This window comes from Oncorhynchus gorbuscha, linkage group LG10 (assembly GCF_021184085.1).
Source record: "Oncorhynchus gorbuscha isolate QuinsamMale2020 ecotype Even-year linkage group LG10, OgorEven_v1.0, whole genome shotgun sequence".
NCBI lineage: Eukaryota > Metazoa > Chordata > Actinopteri > Salmoniformes > Salmonidae > Oncorhynchus > Oncorhynchus gorbuscha.
Window position 1 is genome coordinate 71640906 of NC_060182.1, and position 17859 is coordinate 71658764.

Genomic DNA, 17859 nt, shown 5'->3' on the forward strand with positions numbered 1-17859 from the left:
TTTCCCCCTTTTCCCCTTGGCCAGATTGAGTGTCCCGTCTGTCTCTGTCTGCCCAGCATAAATCTGCCTCTCATCTGTTCATTGTCTGTCCTCCTCCCCTCCTTCTTTCCATTGAGTCAAAGCATCGCTCAGCCAGCATCTGATTCAATGGTCTATCCGTCTTCACACACTTAAGTATCTCGCTTCTTATCTATGTGTCACTCCTTATAATTAATGACATTATCTCATTCATCTAACTAATTACATTCTCAGCTAAAGACAAAGAAACAAACACACACAGTTTTGTATTGCTACCCTTGTGTGGACCAAATAATTGATTTCCATCCAAAATCCTATTTTCCCTAAATCTAACCTTAACCCTTAACCTAACCATAACCCTAAACTTAAGCCTAACTGTAACCCCAAAACCCTAACCCTAAAACTATACCGAACCCAAACATCTAAACCTAACCGTAACCCCTAACCCCAACTTTAATTGTAAGCCTAACCGTAATTGTAACTCTAACCCTAAACCTAAAATAGCATTTTTCCACGTGTCTGAATTGTCCTTGTTTTACTATCCTTGTGAGGACTTCTGTTACCCACAAGGATAGTAAAACAAAAATACACAGACAGACAGACAGGCACACACATGCATGTGCTGTAGGCATACTAACCAAATCTGTTTGAAGTCTTGGATAGGCAAAAGTAGAGAGCGTTCATTTATGCATGAAGTGTGTGTGTGTGTGTGTGTGTGTGTGTGTGTGTGTGTGTGTGTGTGTGTGTGTGTGTGTGTGTGTGTGTGTGTGTGTGTGTGTGTGTGTGTGTGTGTGTGTGTGTGTGTGTGTGTGTGTGTGTGTGTGTGTACGCACACGCTCGTGTCAGTGTGTGGAGAAAGAGAGCGAGAGCACTTGCCGATAACACCGCGAGCAGCCAGCAGTAGAGTGCTGACACCTCGTATGGCTGTCTGAGAGAAAAGGGGCTGGGCTGAGAAGAGAGAGCGAGAGTGCGCGAGAGAGAGAGAGAGAGAGGAAAGGAGAGAGAGACACGGCAGGACAGCTGCCAGCATTTCTCCGGCAGCAGGAGCAGGATTGAGAGCCGGAACGGGAGTAGTAATTCTCCCCATTCCCCTGAAGCCCCCCTAGCTCAGGCTCCACACTGTTTCTCTCTCCCCCTCCTGGATGTCTCTGACTGCTGACTGCTCCCTCATCCCCACAACCAGAGGCACGGGGCACAGGGAAGGACACAGCCACCAGGACACCCTGCTACAGCCACACGGCAGAGATGTAACAGCATGGATGGGAGGGAGTAACAGAGGGAAGAAATAAACACAAACCAGTTGGATGAAGAGTGAGGAGAGAAGTGAAAGGGAAGAAAAAGGAGAAGGTAAAAAATGAGAGGCTGAAAGAGAAAGGGGCAGAAAGGAGAGGTTGAAAGAGAAGAGGGCAGAAAAGGAGAGGTTGAAAAAGAAGAGGACAGAAAATGAAAGGCTGAAAGAAGAGGGCAGAAAAGGAGCGGCTGAAAGAAGAGGACAGAAAAGGAGAGGTTGAAAGAGAAGAGGGCAGAAAAGGAGAGGCTGAAAGAAGAGGACAGAAAAGGAGAGGCTGAAAGAAGAGAACAGAAAAGGAGCGGCTGAAAGAAGAGGACAGAAAAGGAGAGGTTGAAAGAGAAGAGGGCAGAAAAGGAGAGGCTGAAAGAAGAGGACAGAAAAGCAGAGGTTGAAAGAGAAGAGGGCAGAAAAGGAGAGGCTGAAAGAGAAGAGGGCAGACAAGGAGAGGTTGAAAGAGAAGAGGGCAGAAAAGGACAGGCTAAAAGAGAAGAGGGCAGAAAAGGAGAGGCTGAAAGAGAAGAGGGCAGAAAAGGAGAGGCTGAAAGAGAAGAGGGCAGAAAAGGAGAGGCTGAAAGAGAAGAGGGCAGAAAAGGAGAGGCTGAAAGAGAAGAGGGCAGAAAAGGAGAGGCTGAAAGAGAAGAGGGCAGAATATGAGAGAGTGAATTAGAGAGAGATAGGAGTAAGAGCATCTTGTCAAAGTGCTGGAGAATCTGCTTCAATTGGAGGTATTGAATCTCTGAACTGAGACTGAACTTTGTAGAGGCGTGGACACAGAACACAGACGCGGACACAGAACAGGTGTTTGTTTGACTGGAATATGTACAGAGTACCGAGAGGTGCTTTTCTCCCCTCTGATCTCTTCTTCTCTGCCTTCTCCTCTCGCTTCAACCTGAACACCTGTCTGGACCCCCTGGACCTCCTCACTGGGACCTCTTTACTATCCACCCCCCCTCTCCAAGTCAGCTAGGATGACGTTGGTTCCCACCCTGTCCCCTTTGCTCCTTACAAACCGTTGTGAAATCAAGTGGAACCCTCAATAATTGTGATCAGAGTAAAAAGGACCCCCCTTTTGCCCCAGCAAGGGATCGGCCCCGCCTCTTTCTACTCCTCTCATGCTAAAGTAATGGAGAACCTTGGAAATGGAGACTTGGACCCTAAAGTTGAGCTTGAACACTTTTGCGCTCTTTGACTATGACAAGTAACTAGATAATGGATTGGAAAGAGCTGTAAGTATTCTCTATGTCTCTGTCTTTTCTACTGTCTTTTTTATTAAATTGTCCAATAGTGGCCAAATACAATGTAGTATTTTAACTAAACCTTCATAATTTGACATGCATGTTGTAGAAAATATTTGAGAGAGACTGAAGCTGGTTGTTTGCTTCCTACTTACAGTGCTGTATTGCTTGATAATCCTCTAACTTGCAGAATCTCTCTTTCCTCTTCTGTGTTGCGCTGAAGTGCAGTTAATGTGTTTGAGCATGCATTCAGACCCAAGGTGTGTGTACTGATATGCAGTTAATGTGTTTGAGCATGAATTCAGACCCACGGTGTGTGTACTGAAATGCAGTTAATGTGTTTGAGCATGCATTCAGACCCAAGGTGTGTGTACTGATATGCAGTTAATGTGTTTGAGCATGCATTCAGACCCACGGTGTGTGCACTGAAATGCAGTTAATGTGTTTGGGCATGAATTCAGACCCACGGTGTGTGCACTGAAATGCAGTTAATGTGTTTGAGCATGCATTCAGACCCAAGGTGTGTGTACTGATATGCAGTTAATGTGTTTGAGCATGAATTCAGACCCACGGTGTGTGTACTGAAATGCAGTTAATGTGTTTGAGCATGCATTCAGACCCAAGGTGTGTGTACTGATATGCAGTTAATGTGTTTGAGCATGCATTCAGACCCACGGTGTGTGCACTGAAATGCAGTTAATGTGTTTGGGCATGCATTCAGACCCACGGTGTGTGCACTGAAATGCAGTTAATGTGTTTGAGCATGCATTCAGACCCACGGTGTGTGTACTGAAATGCAGTTAATGTGTTTGAGCATGCATTCAGACCCACGGTGTGTGCACTGAAATGCAGTTAATGTGTTTGGGCATGCATTCAGACCCACGGTGTGTGCACTGAAATGCAGTTAATGTGTTTGAGCATGCATTCAGACCCACGGTGTGTGTACTGAAATGCAGTTAATGTGTTTGAGCATGCATTCAGACCCACGGTGTGTGCACTGAAATGCAGTTAATGTGTTTGGGCATGCATTCAGACCCACGGTGTGTGCACTGAAATGCAGTTAATGTGTTTGAGCATGCATTCAGACCCACGGTGTGTGTACTGAAATGCAGTTAATGTGTTTGAGCATGCATTCAGACCCACGGTGTGTGTACTGAAATGCAGTTAATGTGTTTGAGCATGCATTCAGACCCACGGTGTGTGCACTGAAATGCAGTTAATGTGTTTGGGCATGCATTCAGACCCACGGTGTGTGCACTGAAATGCAGTTAATGTGTTTGAGCATGCATTCAGACCCACGGTGTGTGTACTGAAATGCAGTTAATGTGTTTGAGCATGCATTCAGACCCACGGTGTGTGTACTGAAATGCAGTTAATGTGTTTGAGCATGCATTCAGACCCACGGTGTGTGCACTGAAATGCAGTTAATGTGTTTGAGCATGCATTCAGACCCACGGTGTGTGTGTACTGAAATGCCTTCATTAGTATGGAGATGTGTGTTGAACAGGTGGGCAAGCTGTAGTGTGTGAGGGAATCTGAGCCTCTCCTCTCTGCACATGTTCCATTGAAGGTGAGAGGGAAATAGAAAGAGAGGGAAAGCCATGTGACAAGCAATTAATTTCCCCATTAGGGTGTGTGTGCGTTGTTACAGAGGCGAGCGCTCACGGTTATTGCTTATCACCCATTGAGTGGCTCTGACAGAACAGCAGAATACAAACCTGACTCTCTCGCCTTTCAAGCAGACACACGTGCCTTTTCTTCTCATTGTGTGACTGGCTTTAACCCTCAAGGTTACAGGCATACCCTGCAATGCCGTATGGGCTCCCAGAGGGACAGGGGGAAAAAGCGAAAAAGGGAACCTATGACTCCTATCCGACTGTTAATTGTATTTTACTGTTTGTTGCTGTGTGCCTTTGTCATGTTGGCAGATTCCTTGCATCTCTACAATCGCATCTCAATGTGACTCATCTGAGAGAGAGAGAGAGAGAGAGACTTTCTGTTGAACAGTGAATGTGTAATGCAGCCTCTCTTTCATACATGTGCAGACTGAAATGTGCAGACTGACATGTACACAAGCACACACACACACCAAATGGCACACACACACTGTATGTGCCGAGTTTCTCTTTATTTTTTACCATCTCGCATTCATCTATTCCATCTCATTTTCTCCCTCACACTCTCTTCCTCATACTATCATACACAGGCTGGTCCCTGGGGAGAGCCTCCTCCTGTAACCCTCTTGGATGCAATAATTATTCCATCAGCCAGCGGTGTGTTCCCTGATTGTGCTCTTGAGCTGTCGCTGCATGGGGCGTGCTGTACTGGGGAGGGGGCAAGGTGGGGAGGGGTGTGGCTGTCACTCCAGGGGGGAGAGAGGGGTATATTTTGGCAGCAGCCCACCCTGTCCGAAGGAGCCCAGAACAGGACTAATGAGCTCAGGATGCTGGGCTCTCAGGCTACAGCCTCTCACTGAGAGACACACATGAACTGTCTCTCTCTCGCTAGCTGTAACCCTCCCTCTTCACATTTCTCCTCTTTTCATCACTCATACCATCTTTACTTCTCTCTGTCACTCTCTCCCTCTTATTGACAACGGCTTCTTTGTCTCTTGCATCTCTCTGATTCTTAACTGTGTGACTGAAAAGCATTCAATGCATTGAATTTCCTGTGCTTCTTCCTTTACTCTGACCTTGACTTTAAAGATGAAGTTTGGTGGTAACTGATACTCTGTGGTGCCATATCACTGGCTGTTATAAGTGTGGCTGACTGTTACAGAGCTGGTAGAGTTGCAGTCAGATATTGGCACTGTCTTGCGAGCAGCAAGAGTTAAGACTGAAAGGAATGCGTGCGTCTCACTCAGCTGGCCAATCTATTCTTCTCCAGTGCTCACTCTCCGCCTCCGAGAGAGCGAGAAGGATGACAGTGGAGTTTAATAAGTTTCATCACAGAGCTAGATCTTACCCTGAGAGTCCTGCTAAACGTCAGAACAGAGGAACTGCTTAAAGACAACCACTTAATGAGACTTCGGGTCTAACTTGTCCACAGTACCAGGAGAGATCTATTTCTCTCATTCTCCTCACCAAATCTGTCCATCACGGGACTCGGTGAATGGGAGATTCTGGAATCAGTCATCGATTCTATGGGACATGGTCAGGAGCCCCCAACAATCTTTATACATTTACATTACATTTACATTTAAGTCATTTAGCAGACGCTCAGAGTAACATTGTTTCTTGTCACAATCACTTTTCCATTGCCTGTAAGTAAGGCTGTGGTGGTCATGAAATTGTGTCAGTCGGTTATTGTCATGCAAATATCTGCCTGTCTCACGGTAAATGAGCGTTCATTAACATAAACATGTTTAGCATCTCCAGGCCTCAGGCATACAAGCCGCTGATGCGTACCTTTGGAACATTCACTTTTTAAAAAGTCAAATAAATCCATTCAATATACACCATCACAATAAATCCATTCAATATACACCATCACAATAAATCCATTCAATATACACCATCACAATAAATCCATTCAATATACACCATCACAATAAATCCATTCAATATACACCATCACAATAAATCCATTCAATATACACCATCACAATAAATCCATTCAATATACACCATCACAATAAATCCATTCAATATACACCATCACAATAAATCCATTCAATATACACCATCACAATAAATCCATTCAATATACACCATCACAATAAATCCATTCAATATACACCATCACAATAAATCCATTCAATATACACCATCACAATAAATCCATTCAATATACACCATCACAATAAATCCATTCAATATACACCATCACAATAAATCCATTTAATATACACCATCACAATAAATCCCTCATTTATTTTAGGCAGATCTAAAGAAACATGATATGAAGAAAATGTATTTCAGAAGAACAGAATGTGAAACAGTCTATTGTATGTTATCTGGCCATGCTGTAGGCTAGTTCATTTAGCAGACAAGATACGTTTATAAGTCACGTGCCATTATTTTATATTATATGATTCTATACTAAAAATAATATAATTGAACTGAATAAAATAGAAAGGATATTTTTCGTATTCCTGAGCGAGTATGCATATGAAGTGGCTATGTTGAGCGTAAAAGTAATAATACACTAGATTGAGTTATTTGTCAAATTTTGTTGTGAATAATACAAACTGTAGAATGTCTTAGAAATCACAACATACATGGGCTGCATGGTGTGACTGTACACCATTGACTATTCAAAAAAGTCCCCAAAAAGCTTTAGCTCTATTCCATGCCTCAGGCTGCACATGCTGTTCTCTCATCAAAGGATCATATTTTACCCAACAGACTGTTCTCAATTTAATCTTGTCTTTAATAATATGTCAAATGTGTTGGTCCCATGTTTCATGAGCTGTAAAGAAACATCCCACAAAAAGCTTGTTTCTCTCATTTTGTTCACAAATGTGTTTACATCCCTGTAAGTGAGCGTTTCTCCTTTGAAAGATAATCCATCCACCTGACAGGTGTGGCATATCAAGAAGCTGATTAAACAGCACGATCATTACACAGGTGCACATTGTGCTGGGAACATGTCTAAAATGTGCAGTTTGGTCTCACAGCACAATGCCACAGATGTCTCAAGATTTGAGGGAGTGTACAGTTGGCATGCTGACTGCAGGAATGTCCTGTTGCCAGATAATTGAATGTTCATTTATCTAACATAAGCTGCCTCCAACGTCATTTTAGAGAATGTGGCAGAACATCCAATACAACTGCAGACTACATGTAACCACGCCAACCCAGGACCTCCACATCTGGCTTCTCACCTGCGGTATTGTCTGAGACCAGAGACTCGAACAGTTGATGAAATTGTAGGTTTGCACAATCAAAGAATTTCTGCACAAATGGTCAGAAACCGTCTCAGGGACGGTCATATGCGTGCTCGTCATCCTCACCAAATCAAACTTTATTTCTCACATGCGCCGAATACAACAAGTGTAGACATTACCGTGAAATGCTTACTTACAAGCCCTTAACCATCAGTGCAGTTCAAGAAGAGTTAAGAAAATATTTACGAAGTAGACTAAAATAAAAAGTAATAATAAAAGTAACACAATAAGAATAAAAATAACGAGGCTATATACAGGGGGCACCGGTACGGTACCGAGTCAGTGTACAGGTTAGAGCACAATTGGTTGGGAGAATGTAAAACGTCTGCCATGTTCTTCAGCGCCATCTTCTTCTGTACCAGGGTCTTGACCTGACTGCAGTTCGGCGTTGTAACCACTCCTATTCAATGGCCGTGCAAAGCAAATTAATTACTTAAAAATTGTACAATGTGATTTTCTGGATTTTTGTTTTAGATTCCGTCTCTCACAGTTGAAGTGTACCTATGATAAAAATGACAGACCTCTACATGCTTTGTAAGTAGGAAAACCTTCAAAATCGGCAGTGTATCAAATACTTGTTCTCCCCACTGTATATGCACTCAAATAGCGAATGGAGGCTGCTTTTCCTCCGTTCGTTCTTAAATCATCCCGGGTAGGCTAATCCGGTTGTATAGCGGAGTTGCTGAGAAATAAATATTGTAACAGCTGGGATTGTCGTCTTTTTAGTGGCAACCACACAGGATATAGACATGTCTGGGTTTATAAGAACACTTATTTCACTTCACACATCAACCATTGTTTGAGGAGAATGCAGCCTCGCTGCGCGACAGTTGATATTCTGCACAAACTCAGTGCCAAGGAAACGCACGGTGGTGAGATATTATGTAGTTAAAGGTAATATCAGCCAATTAATTATGAAAATATAAGAAATAGCCTATTACTAGGCTATTCAAAATCAAATATAAAATGTGCTGTAACTGAAGGCCAACTCTGTAAGCCATCCTGCACATCAATGAACCAAGAAGCATCGCCTAGGCCTATACGTTCTCTCCCAGACTCATGGATAGAAAGTTAGGAGTGTAGCATAAGGTAACCAGTCCATCCAATATGCATAATAATACAGTCCACACTCAAAGGTGATTACTAGAATTAGTTTAATTTTGGAGTATAGGCTAGACCAATTATGTTCCAAAGACACCTTAGATATTTTTGTATATGTTTTTCTGCCGCGCATAATATGCTATAGGCTATTACACAATCATTATTTTAATTCGGATGGGGGGTTTCGGACTCATAAGCATATGCATAAGCTCTAATATGCTTATGGGTGTTCTACATGCAACATCTTAAATGCTTTGAGTTAATAATCACCTTGCAAAGCATAGTCCATTTGGTTGTGTTTGGCTTTGAAGTAACCTGTTGTTGAACTTCTTTCTTCAAACTGATCATCACAGTGAGGTAACAAAATGTTGTCTAATGGTGAGTTTTAAAAACATAGTGTTGTTTTGATGATAAGTGTTTGATGTGATTCTAGAATGCATTTGCATTGAAGTCAGAGTGGTTAGAGGGACATTACTGGCAGGTCGTTAGCAAGTTGGGTACTACAAACGCATGTCCAGAGTGCCATCCTTACCTGTCATGTTCCTGACAGGTGTGTCGTGTTTGACGAAGATACATTTATTCATTTAGTGTACATTAGCACCATGACAAGCATCTGCTGGCCCACTGACAACACAGATGTCAATGGCTGCTTTACTTATGTAGACACCTGCAACCCCCTGCTGTAGAATTGGGCTTCATTGTGTCTTTAGCAGTGCATGAGCAATTGGAGTGCTGAAATTAAAGCGTTTGAGAATTCTATGTTGCTGTTTTGAAGTGAAGAACTGAAGCGTTTTACAAAGCCTTGGCCCCAGGTAGGAAGTGGGGAGTTGAAAGGGAGGGAGCATTGGGAGTGGAGGAGGGTCGGGAGAGCGTTTTCCCAGTCGACTGGGAAAAAAGAGATGCCTGGTGGCTCCTATGAAGTTTTTTCCTTCCTGCCCAGTATATTACAGATGGCTGGCTAAATTGTATGTTTTTGAAGTTAGGCTAAACTCTTGTGTTTGCTCCTCCCAGGGCAGCTCAGAAGCTGAACCTCTCGTCCAAGCGGAAGAAGCACCAGTCTCCCTCCCTGCTGCATTCCGGAGCCCAGCAGCCCTCCATCTACCCCACCAACTTCAGTGGCACCCTGCAGCTCTCACCGCCCCCCGCCCCACCATGCCTGCTTCACGCCGTCTCAAAGGTCAAGGAGAACCCCGGGATGGGAAAGGTAAGGAGCAACAGGCACACACACAGACACATACACACAGACACATACACGTTTGTACATACACACACACACACCCACATACACGCATATACAGTATGTATAAGTGATTGACATTCTAAATGGGAGAATGCACAGTGGCGACACATTAGTCTATAGGCAGCCAGTCATCTGGTCCAGTCCATACAGATGCAGGCAGATAAGCCTGCTGGAATGTCATGAATTCACTCAGTTTGTAAGGGCCACATTTCTCCCTCTGAATTGACTACAGTTTGTGAGGGGAACTAAAATTTTAAAAAATCCAATCAAATTCACTTTAAGCTGAAAGTTTGCAAACATTATTACAGTGGATTTCTGCTAGCTGCGTTCCATAAACCTGATGATGAAATCGAGCAGGATGTCTGTGATTGGTCTGTCATTAGCGTTAGTGCTGTATAAACACATCTTTCCTCTCTGGGTTTATTGGGTATTGTTTGCTGGACTGAGATTCTGTATTTATAGAGTAGAAGAAGTCCCCGAACAAGATTAGATCCCACCTGGTTGGGAAGTCGCTGCTTACTCTGCCAAATTTCCACACCATTGAGATTTTGTCCCATGTTGTAAATCTCACTTCATAAAAGACAGGCGTTATTAAGAAGCTTCCTCTCCCTACACCCGATTTACTGAGCTAGACATCTGTGACAGCCATAGGCTTGTTTTGAAAAGAGAAATCAGCTTGTTTACGGCATTGTTCTGAGCCTATAACCCCAGGTTTCCTCTTCATTAAGCACACTGTTACGGGAAACTCAACCTGTCATTGTGTCTCAGACATTTTTGAAGTTTGCAGTCACCTGGTTCAGACTACCAAGAGTTCACTGCTGTGCAACAATGCTTGTTTGAGGAACCGCAACCAACACGATTTGAGTTGCCAACATTCTTTTGTCTGCGGTAGACAATTCATCCCAGCTCCTTTACACCTAATCTACAGTGTGCATTTCTGAAGAAATTACTGAAACAATGAGGGGAATGGGTGCTGTGATGTTTTCTTATGCATTTATTCAAGACACGCATATCCATCCATGAAGAGTTGATGTCAATGCTGACCCAGACTACAGCCATTCGATGTGTTTTGTGGAGGGTTTGGACATGTAGAGGGGTGGCTGGGGGAAAATCCCAGCTAATGGATTTCTTGGTGGGATCAAAAGATAGGGGAACAGGGCCATTAGCAGAGAGGCCCGAGGTGTTAAAATGCAGCGGCTCCAGCCGATCCTCGCCGGCCTTGGTATCGCATCTCTGCCAATGTAAATATAGCAGCTCTAGACGTTAGCTAACGCTCCCTCACCCGCTTGGCTCAGCAGTCATATATGGAAGCCCGGTTTAAATGTCATAGCAAATGTAATTTGCTCAACATATGTACACGTCAGTCACGATAACAGCCCCCCACGGAGCACAAAGAGAGTTTGCACTTGGCTGCCGGAACACTGGAGAGGAATTCCCTCTGTGGCAGAATGGAATCGCCACCACACATTGTTCCTTAGTGCCGGAGCCAGGATCTGTGGCAATATTTATAAACAAGCCATGGGAACAATAGGCCTTTTGTGTGGGCGTGCTGCGAATGACATAGGAGAGACACACAGAGGATGAAAGGACCAGTCTTAGGTGTAGGTGCCTTTGCAGAAAGGGGAGGTGGGGGGAAAAGTTGGAATTATAATCAGCTGCTTCATACCACAGAGCCTCTCACAGGCATCATAGTCATTTTGTTTTTTTTATTGTCCCCGATTGAACTCCTTATCAATGTATGGTTGTTAAATCTCAAGCTGTTTGTAACCATGAAGGAGTGGGGGAGCGTGCCAATACACTGGTTCAGTGGATTGACTACCATTATGCTAAACCCGAAACGCACTGAGCTTTCAGGGATTTTTCAGAGCGAGGAGAAGCACCATTATCCATTCCTCTGCCTGACAACAGAGATGTTTATGTCTCCTGTCTGTCATACTACAAGACAGTCAAGGTTGAGTTTTCACAATAAAATGTTGACAGAGTGAGGATGTTTCTCTTATCAAAGGAATCATCCGCTCCTACATGTTCTTTATAAATGGTATTGCAGTTGTCACAAAATAAAAAAGTGTGAATTTGTTTGAGGGGGTTAGTCAGGGAGACTGACATAGATTAAAACACGCGCATACACCACACACACACACAGCTTCACCTATAACGTGGTGTGCATGCAGATGAAACCTGCTCTCTCCAGTTCAGGAAGTGCCAACAGACACAGCTGGCAGAATAGCTCCACTTGTCATGGCCATAACATAGTTCCAACATTAGACTAGATGAGAGATGTCACAGTAGAGGTGTGCTAAATCAACACCTTAAACACGACCAGTGACATACCATCCTGCTAGGATCATGGTGTATCGTGACAACTGAAGCGACACAGAATCTATGGACTCTAAGTTTAGACTCAATACAAACAGATCAGAGAGAGAGGCCATATGTTCCAATGCTACAGAGTTGCTCTTGGTCCAGAGAGCAGCCTGCTAGTTGGATAATCCCTCAGCATGGTGGTCGGCTCAGAGTCACAGTCATTACTGTTATGATTTACAATCTCAACCGTACACTGACACCTGGGGCGCCAGGGTAGCCTAGTGGTTAGAGTGTTGGACCAGTAACCGAAAGGTTGCAAGTTCGAATCCCCGAGCTGACAAGGTACAAATCTGTCGTTCTGCCCCTGAACAGGCAGTTAACTCACTGTTCCTAGGCCATCATTGAAAATAAGAATTTGTTCTTAACTGACTTGCCTAGTAAAATAAAGGTAAAATAAAAATAAAAATTAGGCTTTGTGTTGACTCTGTTCTCTCTCCATTACAAATTCCTCCCATGTCTGTGTGTACTGTATGTGCCATGTTATCTGCCTGTTATATCTGTTTTTAATGTGTGTGCTAACACATTTGCCATATTTACTTACATCTATGTTCTCTCACTTTCCCTCTCCTCTCCTTGTGTTGCAGGTGAAAGTGATGATGCGTATCTGCCCCTCCCTGGAGGCTCCTGATTCGTCCGAGTCCATGTCCTTCCTGAAGGTGGACCCCAGGAAGAAGCAGTTGACCCTTTACGACCCCTCATTCAACGACCACACCAATTCAGGGCACAGGAGAGCCACCGTGGCCATCCCAAAGATCTTCGCTTTCGACGCAGTGTTTACCCAAGATGCCTCTCAAGTAAGGACCAAGCAGTTGCAGACTGTGTATGCTGGCTGGGTGCAGTCCAGGGACTTAGTGAAAAAATGCCTTTCTTGGGTCGGGAGCATTCTTCCCAGTATGGGCCTCAACAGCTGGGGCTTTTAAGTCTGGGGAATGAATTGAATTCAGTCCACTTATATCTAAGCTCTCCTTTCATAGTCCAGTTATATCTAACCTCTCCTCTCCCAGTCCAGTCCTTACAGTCTAGTAGAACCATGGCCAAATTAAGATCAAAGTGGAAGGGCCAGACACTGAGGACATGTTTACTTGACGGTGATTGAGTAACAGCCAGGCAACTCTGTTCTGCCCTCTAATCCCCCTATCGCTCTCTCTCACACACTCTCTATGTTTCTCCCTCTCGGTCTCCGTCAGGCGGAGGTGTGCTCAGGGACGGTGTCTGAGGTCATCCAGTCCGTGGTGAATGGTGCGGACGGCTGCATCTTCTGCTTCGGCCACGTCAGGCTCGGTAAGTAAGCCCCTCTTCTCCCCTCATCAGGCAAAGAAAAACACTATTTTTCACAGCCTGGTTCGATGTTCACATTCACAAATTGTTTAGTGGTGCACGGGAGTGAGCTGAGGAGAAGACAATATAGAGTTTGGATGAGCAAGGGCTAGTGAGAGACGGTGGTGAGGGGTGTCTTTAATTTTACCCACTGTCATTGACCTGGATTCTTCACCCAGTCTGAGGGGCTGTCATTTCTCAAAACAAGCTTCATTTTCCCTTTTGTTCTCCACTGTGCTCATCCTACAGTGATTGTTCCTTGAATCACCCCCTTCACAAGTTCTTATAGACACAGTAGATTCCCAATCAACTGTACCCAATCCAGACAGCATATTTACAAGTCTTCCCAGTTTTATGAGAGACATGAGCAGCAGGCTGTATTACTTGTATATTAATGTATCCATACGCCTTTCCTCTCACCCTCTCCTCCATCTCCAGGCAAGACGTTCACCATGATTGGCAAAGACTGCTCCACCCAGAGCCTGGGCATTGTGCCCTGCGCCATCTCCTGGCTCTTCAAGCTCATCAATGAGCGCAAGGAAAAGACGGGCACGCGTTTCTCTGTCCGCGTGTCTGCCGTGGAGATCTGTGGGAAGGACGAGGCTCTGAAGGACCTCCTGTCTGAGGTGTCCATAGGAAGCCTGCAGGATGGACAGTCCCCAGGGGTGTACCTGCGTGAGGACCCTATCTGTGGCACTCAAGTGAGGGGAAAAAAGGCGTCTAGACATGTGCCCGTTTTCTTGCCTTTCTTTGTTCTCCCTCTCCATTTCTCTCCCTCTCTGTCTCTCTCTCTCTGTCTGGTATATATTAGTGTCTGTGTATTGATCTGATTCTCACTGCCATCTACCTCTGTCTGCCCCAAAGATTTAGGCCTTTGTATTGTCAGTTCTTTCATCTCCCAGGTCTTTCCTCTTGTGTACTCTGAGCCCATATTGCCCTGCCTTACCCATCTCAATAATCCCTGCTCTATATTTTCACCAAAGACATCCACAATATCGACGTCTTTTCCATACCTTTTTATTGACTCCCCTGTCAGCATCCATCAGCATCTATTACCTCTGTGTTAGCTCTGGTCCTCTGCAGCACAACGGGACTAGTTGGGGGGATGGGGGATTGAAGGCACTGACAGGTGTTGCCGTCTGATGTTGTTTTTTGGGGTTCTGTGTGGACTGTGACTTCAAAGGCTGCCTGGAGTCCTGTGAAGATCCTCACAACTCCTCCTCCTCTTAGTAACCACGTGATGTGGTCTCCCTACTAGATGCCCCCCTCTCCACACCCATCCACCACCACATCCGTGTGGAGGAAAGTGCCCCTGCCCCCTGCTCCTCCATTACCTCCCCTAATCCTCCTCCCTCTGTGTGCATATCTGTTTCCCTATAATTGCCTCGGAGACCCAATCTAATGGGCAAGAAATGTGTGCTTGGGTCCAATTAACTGTCTCCCCTCTCTCTCTCTCTCTCTCCTTTTTCCTCTCTCCTGCCCCTGTTCCCTTCTCACTCTTTTCCCTCACTCTCCAACTCCATGCTCTTTCCTTCTCTCTACCCCTGATCTTTTTTTACACCCCCCTTACCCTCTCTCCCTCCTCCCCCCTCAGCTCCAGAACCAGAGCGAGCTCCGCGCCCCCACGGCAGAGAAGGCAGCCTTCTTCCTGGATGCAGCCATCGCAGCACGCAGCACCAGCAGGCCAGACACAGATGAAGAGGAGAGACGCAACTCTCACATGCTGTTCACACTGCACATCTACCAGTACCGCATGGAGAAGAGTGGCAAGGGAGGCAGTGAGTACAACTACTACTACAACACTATTACTACTATACTATCTATCAGTACCACATGGAGAAGAGTGGCAAGGGAGGCAGTGAGTACAACTACTACTACAACACTATTACTACTATACTATCTATCAGTACCACATGGAGAAGAGTGGCAAGGGAGGCAGTGAGTACAACTACTACTACAACACTATTACTACTATACTATCTATCAGTACCACATGGAGAAGAGTGGCAAGGGAGGCAGTGAGTACAACTACTACTACAACACTATTACTACTATACTATCTATCAGTACCACATGGAGAAGAGTGGCAAGGGAGGCAGTGAGTACAACTACTACTACTACGACACTATTACTACTATACTATCTATCAGTACCACATGGAGAAGAGCGGCAAGGGAGGCAGTGAGTACAACTACTACTACTACGACACTATTACTACTATACTATCTATCAGTACCACATGGAGAAGAGCAGCAAGGGAGGCAGTGAGTACAACTACTACTACAACACTATTACTACTATACTATCTATCAGTACCACATGGAGAAGAGTGGCAAGGGAGGCAGTGAGTACAACTACTACTACTACGACACTATTACTACTATACTATCTATCAGTACCACATGGAGAAGAGTGGCAAGGGAGGCAGTGAGTACAACTACTACTACAACACTATTACTACTATACTATCTATCAGTACCACATGGAGAAGAGTGGCAAGGGAGGCAGTGAGTACAACTACTACTACGACACTATTACTACTATACTATCTATCAGTACCACATGGAGAAGAGTGGCAAGGGAGGCAGTGAGTACAACTACTACTACGACACTATTACTACTATACTATCTATCAGTACCACATGGAGAAGAGTGGCAAGGGAGGCAGTGAGTACAACTACTACTACGACACTATTACTACTATACTATCTATCAGTACCGCATGAAGTGAGGCTCTCTCTGAACTCTAGTGTCACTCTGTGTGTCCTAGTGTCGGACTGTGATAGTTTCAGATTTTCATTCATCATTCTGCTATTCTATTGATAATTTCACTCGATTCAACAAGTGCTCTGACCTTTTCGATTCTTCCGCAAGAGATAAATGCACAGAACCATATTGCTGCACATGAACAGAAAAAAAATATTTCACTGGCTGATTATGGACTTAATCGAGTAAAAATAATGACCTACAGTAGTTTAATGATGATGACTTTATTATGCCTTAATGATAGTGTTAAGTAGCAGATGTAATTTCCCTCATCAGTTCTGGTGCTGATGATAGTTCTTCAAGTGTCTGTGTTCCCAGAGGTAACCACCATAGCCATAGGAGACTGCACCACACTGGGCTAGATGGTGGATAAATTCTGAATAACTCTGAATGGATAAAAAACCTGAAGTCTCTCATTTGTAGTGTTTATGGATGGGTGCGCACTAGCCTCTATAAAAAAGTGTCTTGCTTGCATCCATGTGTTGTGCTAAGTGGAGGGAGAGTGCGCACAGATTTTTTACATTTAATTTGACCTTTATTTCAAGCACTCCACTCCATAAGTATTGCTGACAAGAGTTTAATGGTTCGCCGCCTAGTCTGAAAATCTGTCATTTTCTCCCAATCATGTGAAATAACATATCAGTGACCTACATTTACATTACAATGTGCTGCCTCGCTGCTGAATAACATTTGGAGAAATTCTGCTCATGTTCCGTCTACACTGAATTACTGTATTCATTTTGTATTTTATAGCACAGCCCCCCAAACTAGTTTTTGTATCCATGTGACAACAAGAGCCTTTAATTTCTGGAACCTTATTACCTGTCTGTTAAACTGAGACAATCTCAGCCCAGATTTTAATCACTTCAGACCGAAAGGCCTACTTGTGAATAAATCAGACTGCCATGTCTGGTCTGGTTTGGGCTGTGCCACTCCTGCCTAAATGGCGCAGCAGCACGTGGGAACCCTGTCTTCCTTCAGAGGGAGTGTCTGAATGTGTCTGTGCTGGGATATAACCTCACCTGGCTCTTCCTCCTGTGTCATCTACAGTGTCGGGCGGACGGAGCAGGCTGCACCTCATAGACCTGGGGAGCTGTGAGAAGGTGCTAAGTAAGAGCAGAGACGGAGGGGGAGGCCTGTGTCTGTCTCTCACCGCGCTGGGCAATGTTATCATGGCTTTAGCCAATGGAGCCAAGCATGTACCTTACAGGTAGGGGAACTAGTACTGTACTTTTTATACCTTGATTATGTAAAACCAGTGTCCAGTATGAAGTCGAGTACGTAATCAAAATGTTTGAGACAAGTTTATTCATGTACATTTACCTTCACTATCAAGGCTGTGTTTATCTAGCTTGCTATAGATTTAAAGATATGTATCATTCTCAGCCATGTAGTTTTTTTTATTTAATTTAACCTTTATTTAACTAGGCAAGTCAGTTAAGAACAAATTCTTATTTACAATGACTGCCGACACCGGCCGAACTCGAACGACGCTGGGCCAATTATGCTCAACTTATGGGACTCCCAATCACGGCTGATTGTGATACAGCCTGGATTTTGCTACACTATGGAATCAGAAATGAGGTCAATAGACAGATAACATTTAATTTGGGTAATGCAATGCATACTGAGGGCTCTA

The 17859-nt window shown here is 44.4% G+C and overlaps 1 protein-coding gene across 3 annotated transcripts in view; it reads left to right on the forward strand.

Annotated features, from left to right (window-relative positions):
- LOC124046489 (kinesin-like protein KIF26A) overlaps window positions 1-17859 on the forward strand; it is a 108635-nt gene that overhangs the window by 80438 nt on the left and 10338 nt on the right. For 2 of the 3 annotated variants that reach the window (XM_046366908.1, XM_046366909.1), the window contains 6 exons: window positions 9545-9737; window positions 12722-12931; window positions 13325-13418; window positions 13893-14155; window positions 15049-15232; window positions 17271-17430. In XM_046366908.1, coding sequence (XP_046222864.1) covers window positions 9545-9737; window positions 12722-12931; window positions 13325-13418; window positions 13893-14155; window positions 15049-15232; window positions 17271-17430 — 1104 coding nt within the window. Of the gene's footprint in view, window positions 1-1851; window positions 2536-9544; window positions 9738-12721; window positions 12932-13324; window positions 13419-13892; window positions 14156-15048; window positions 15233-17270; window positions 17431-17859 lie in introns of those variants that run through there. The other variant, XM_046366912.1, reaches the window with a different exon arrangement.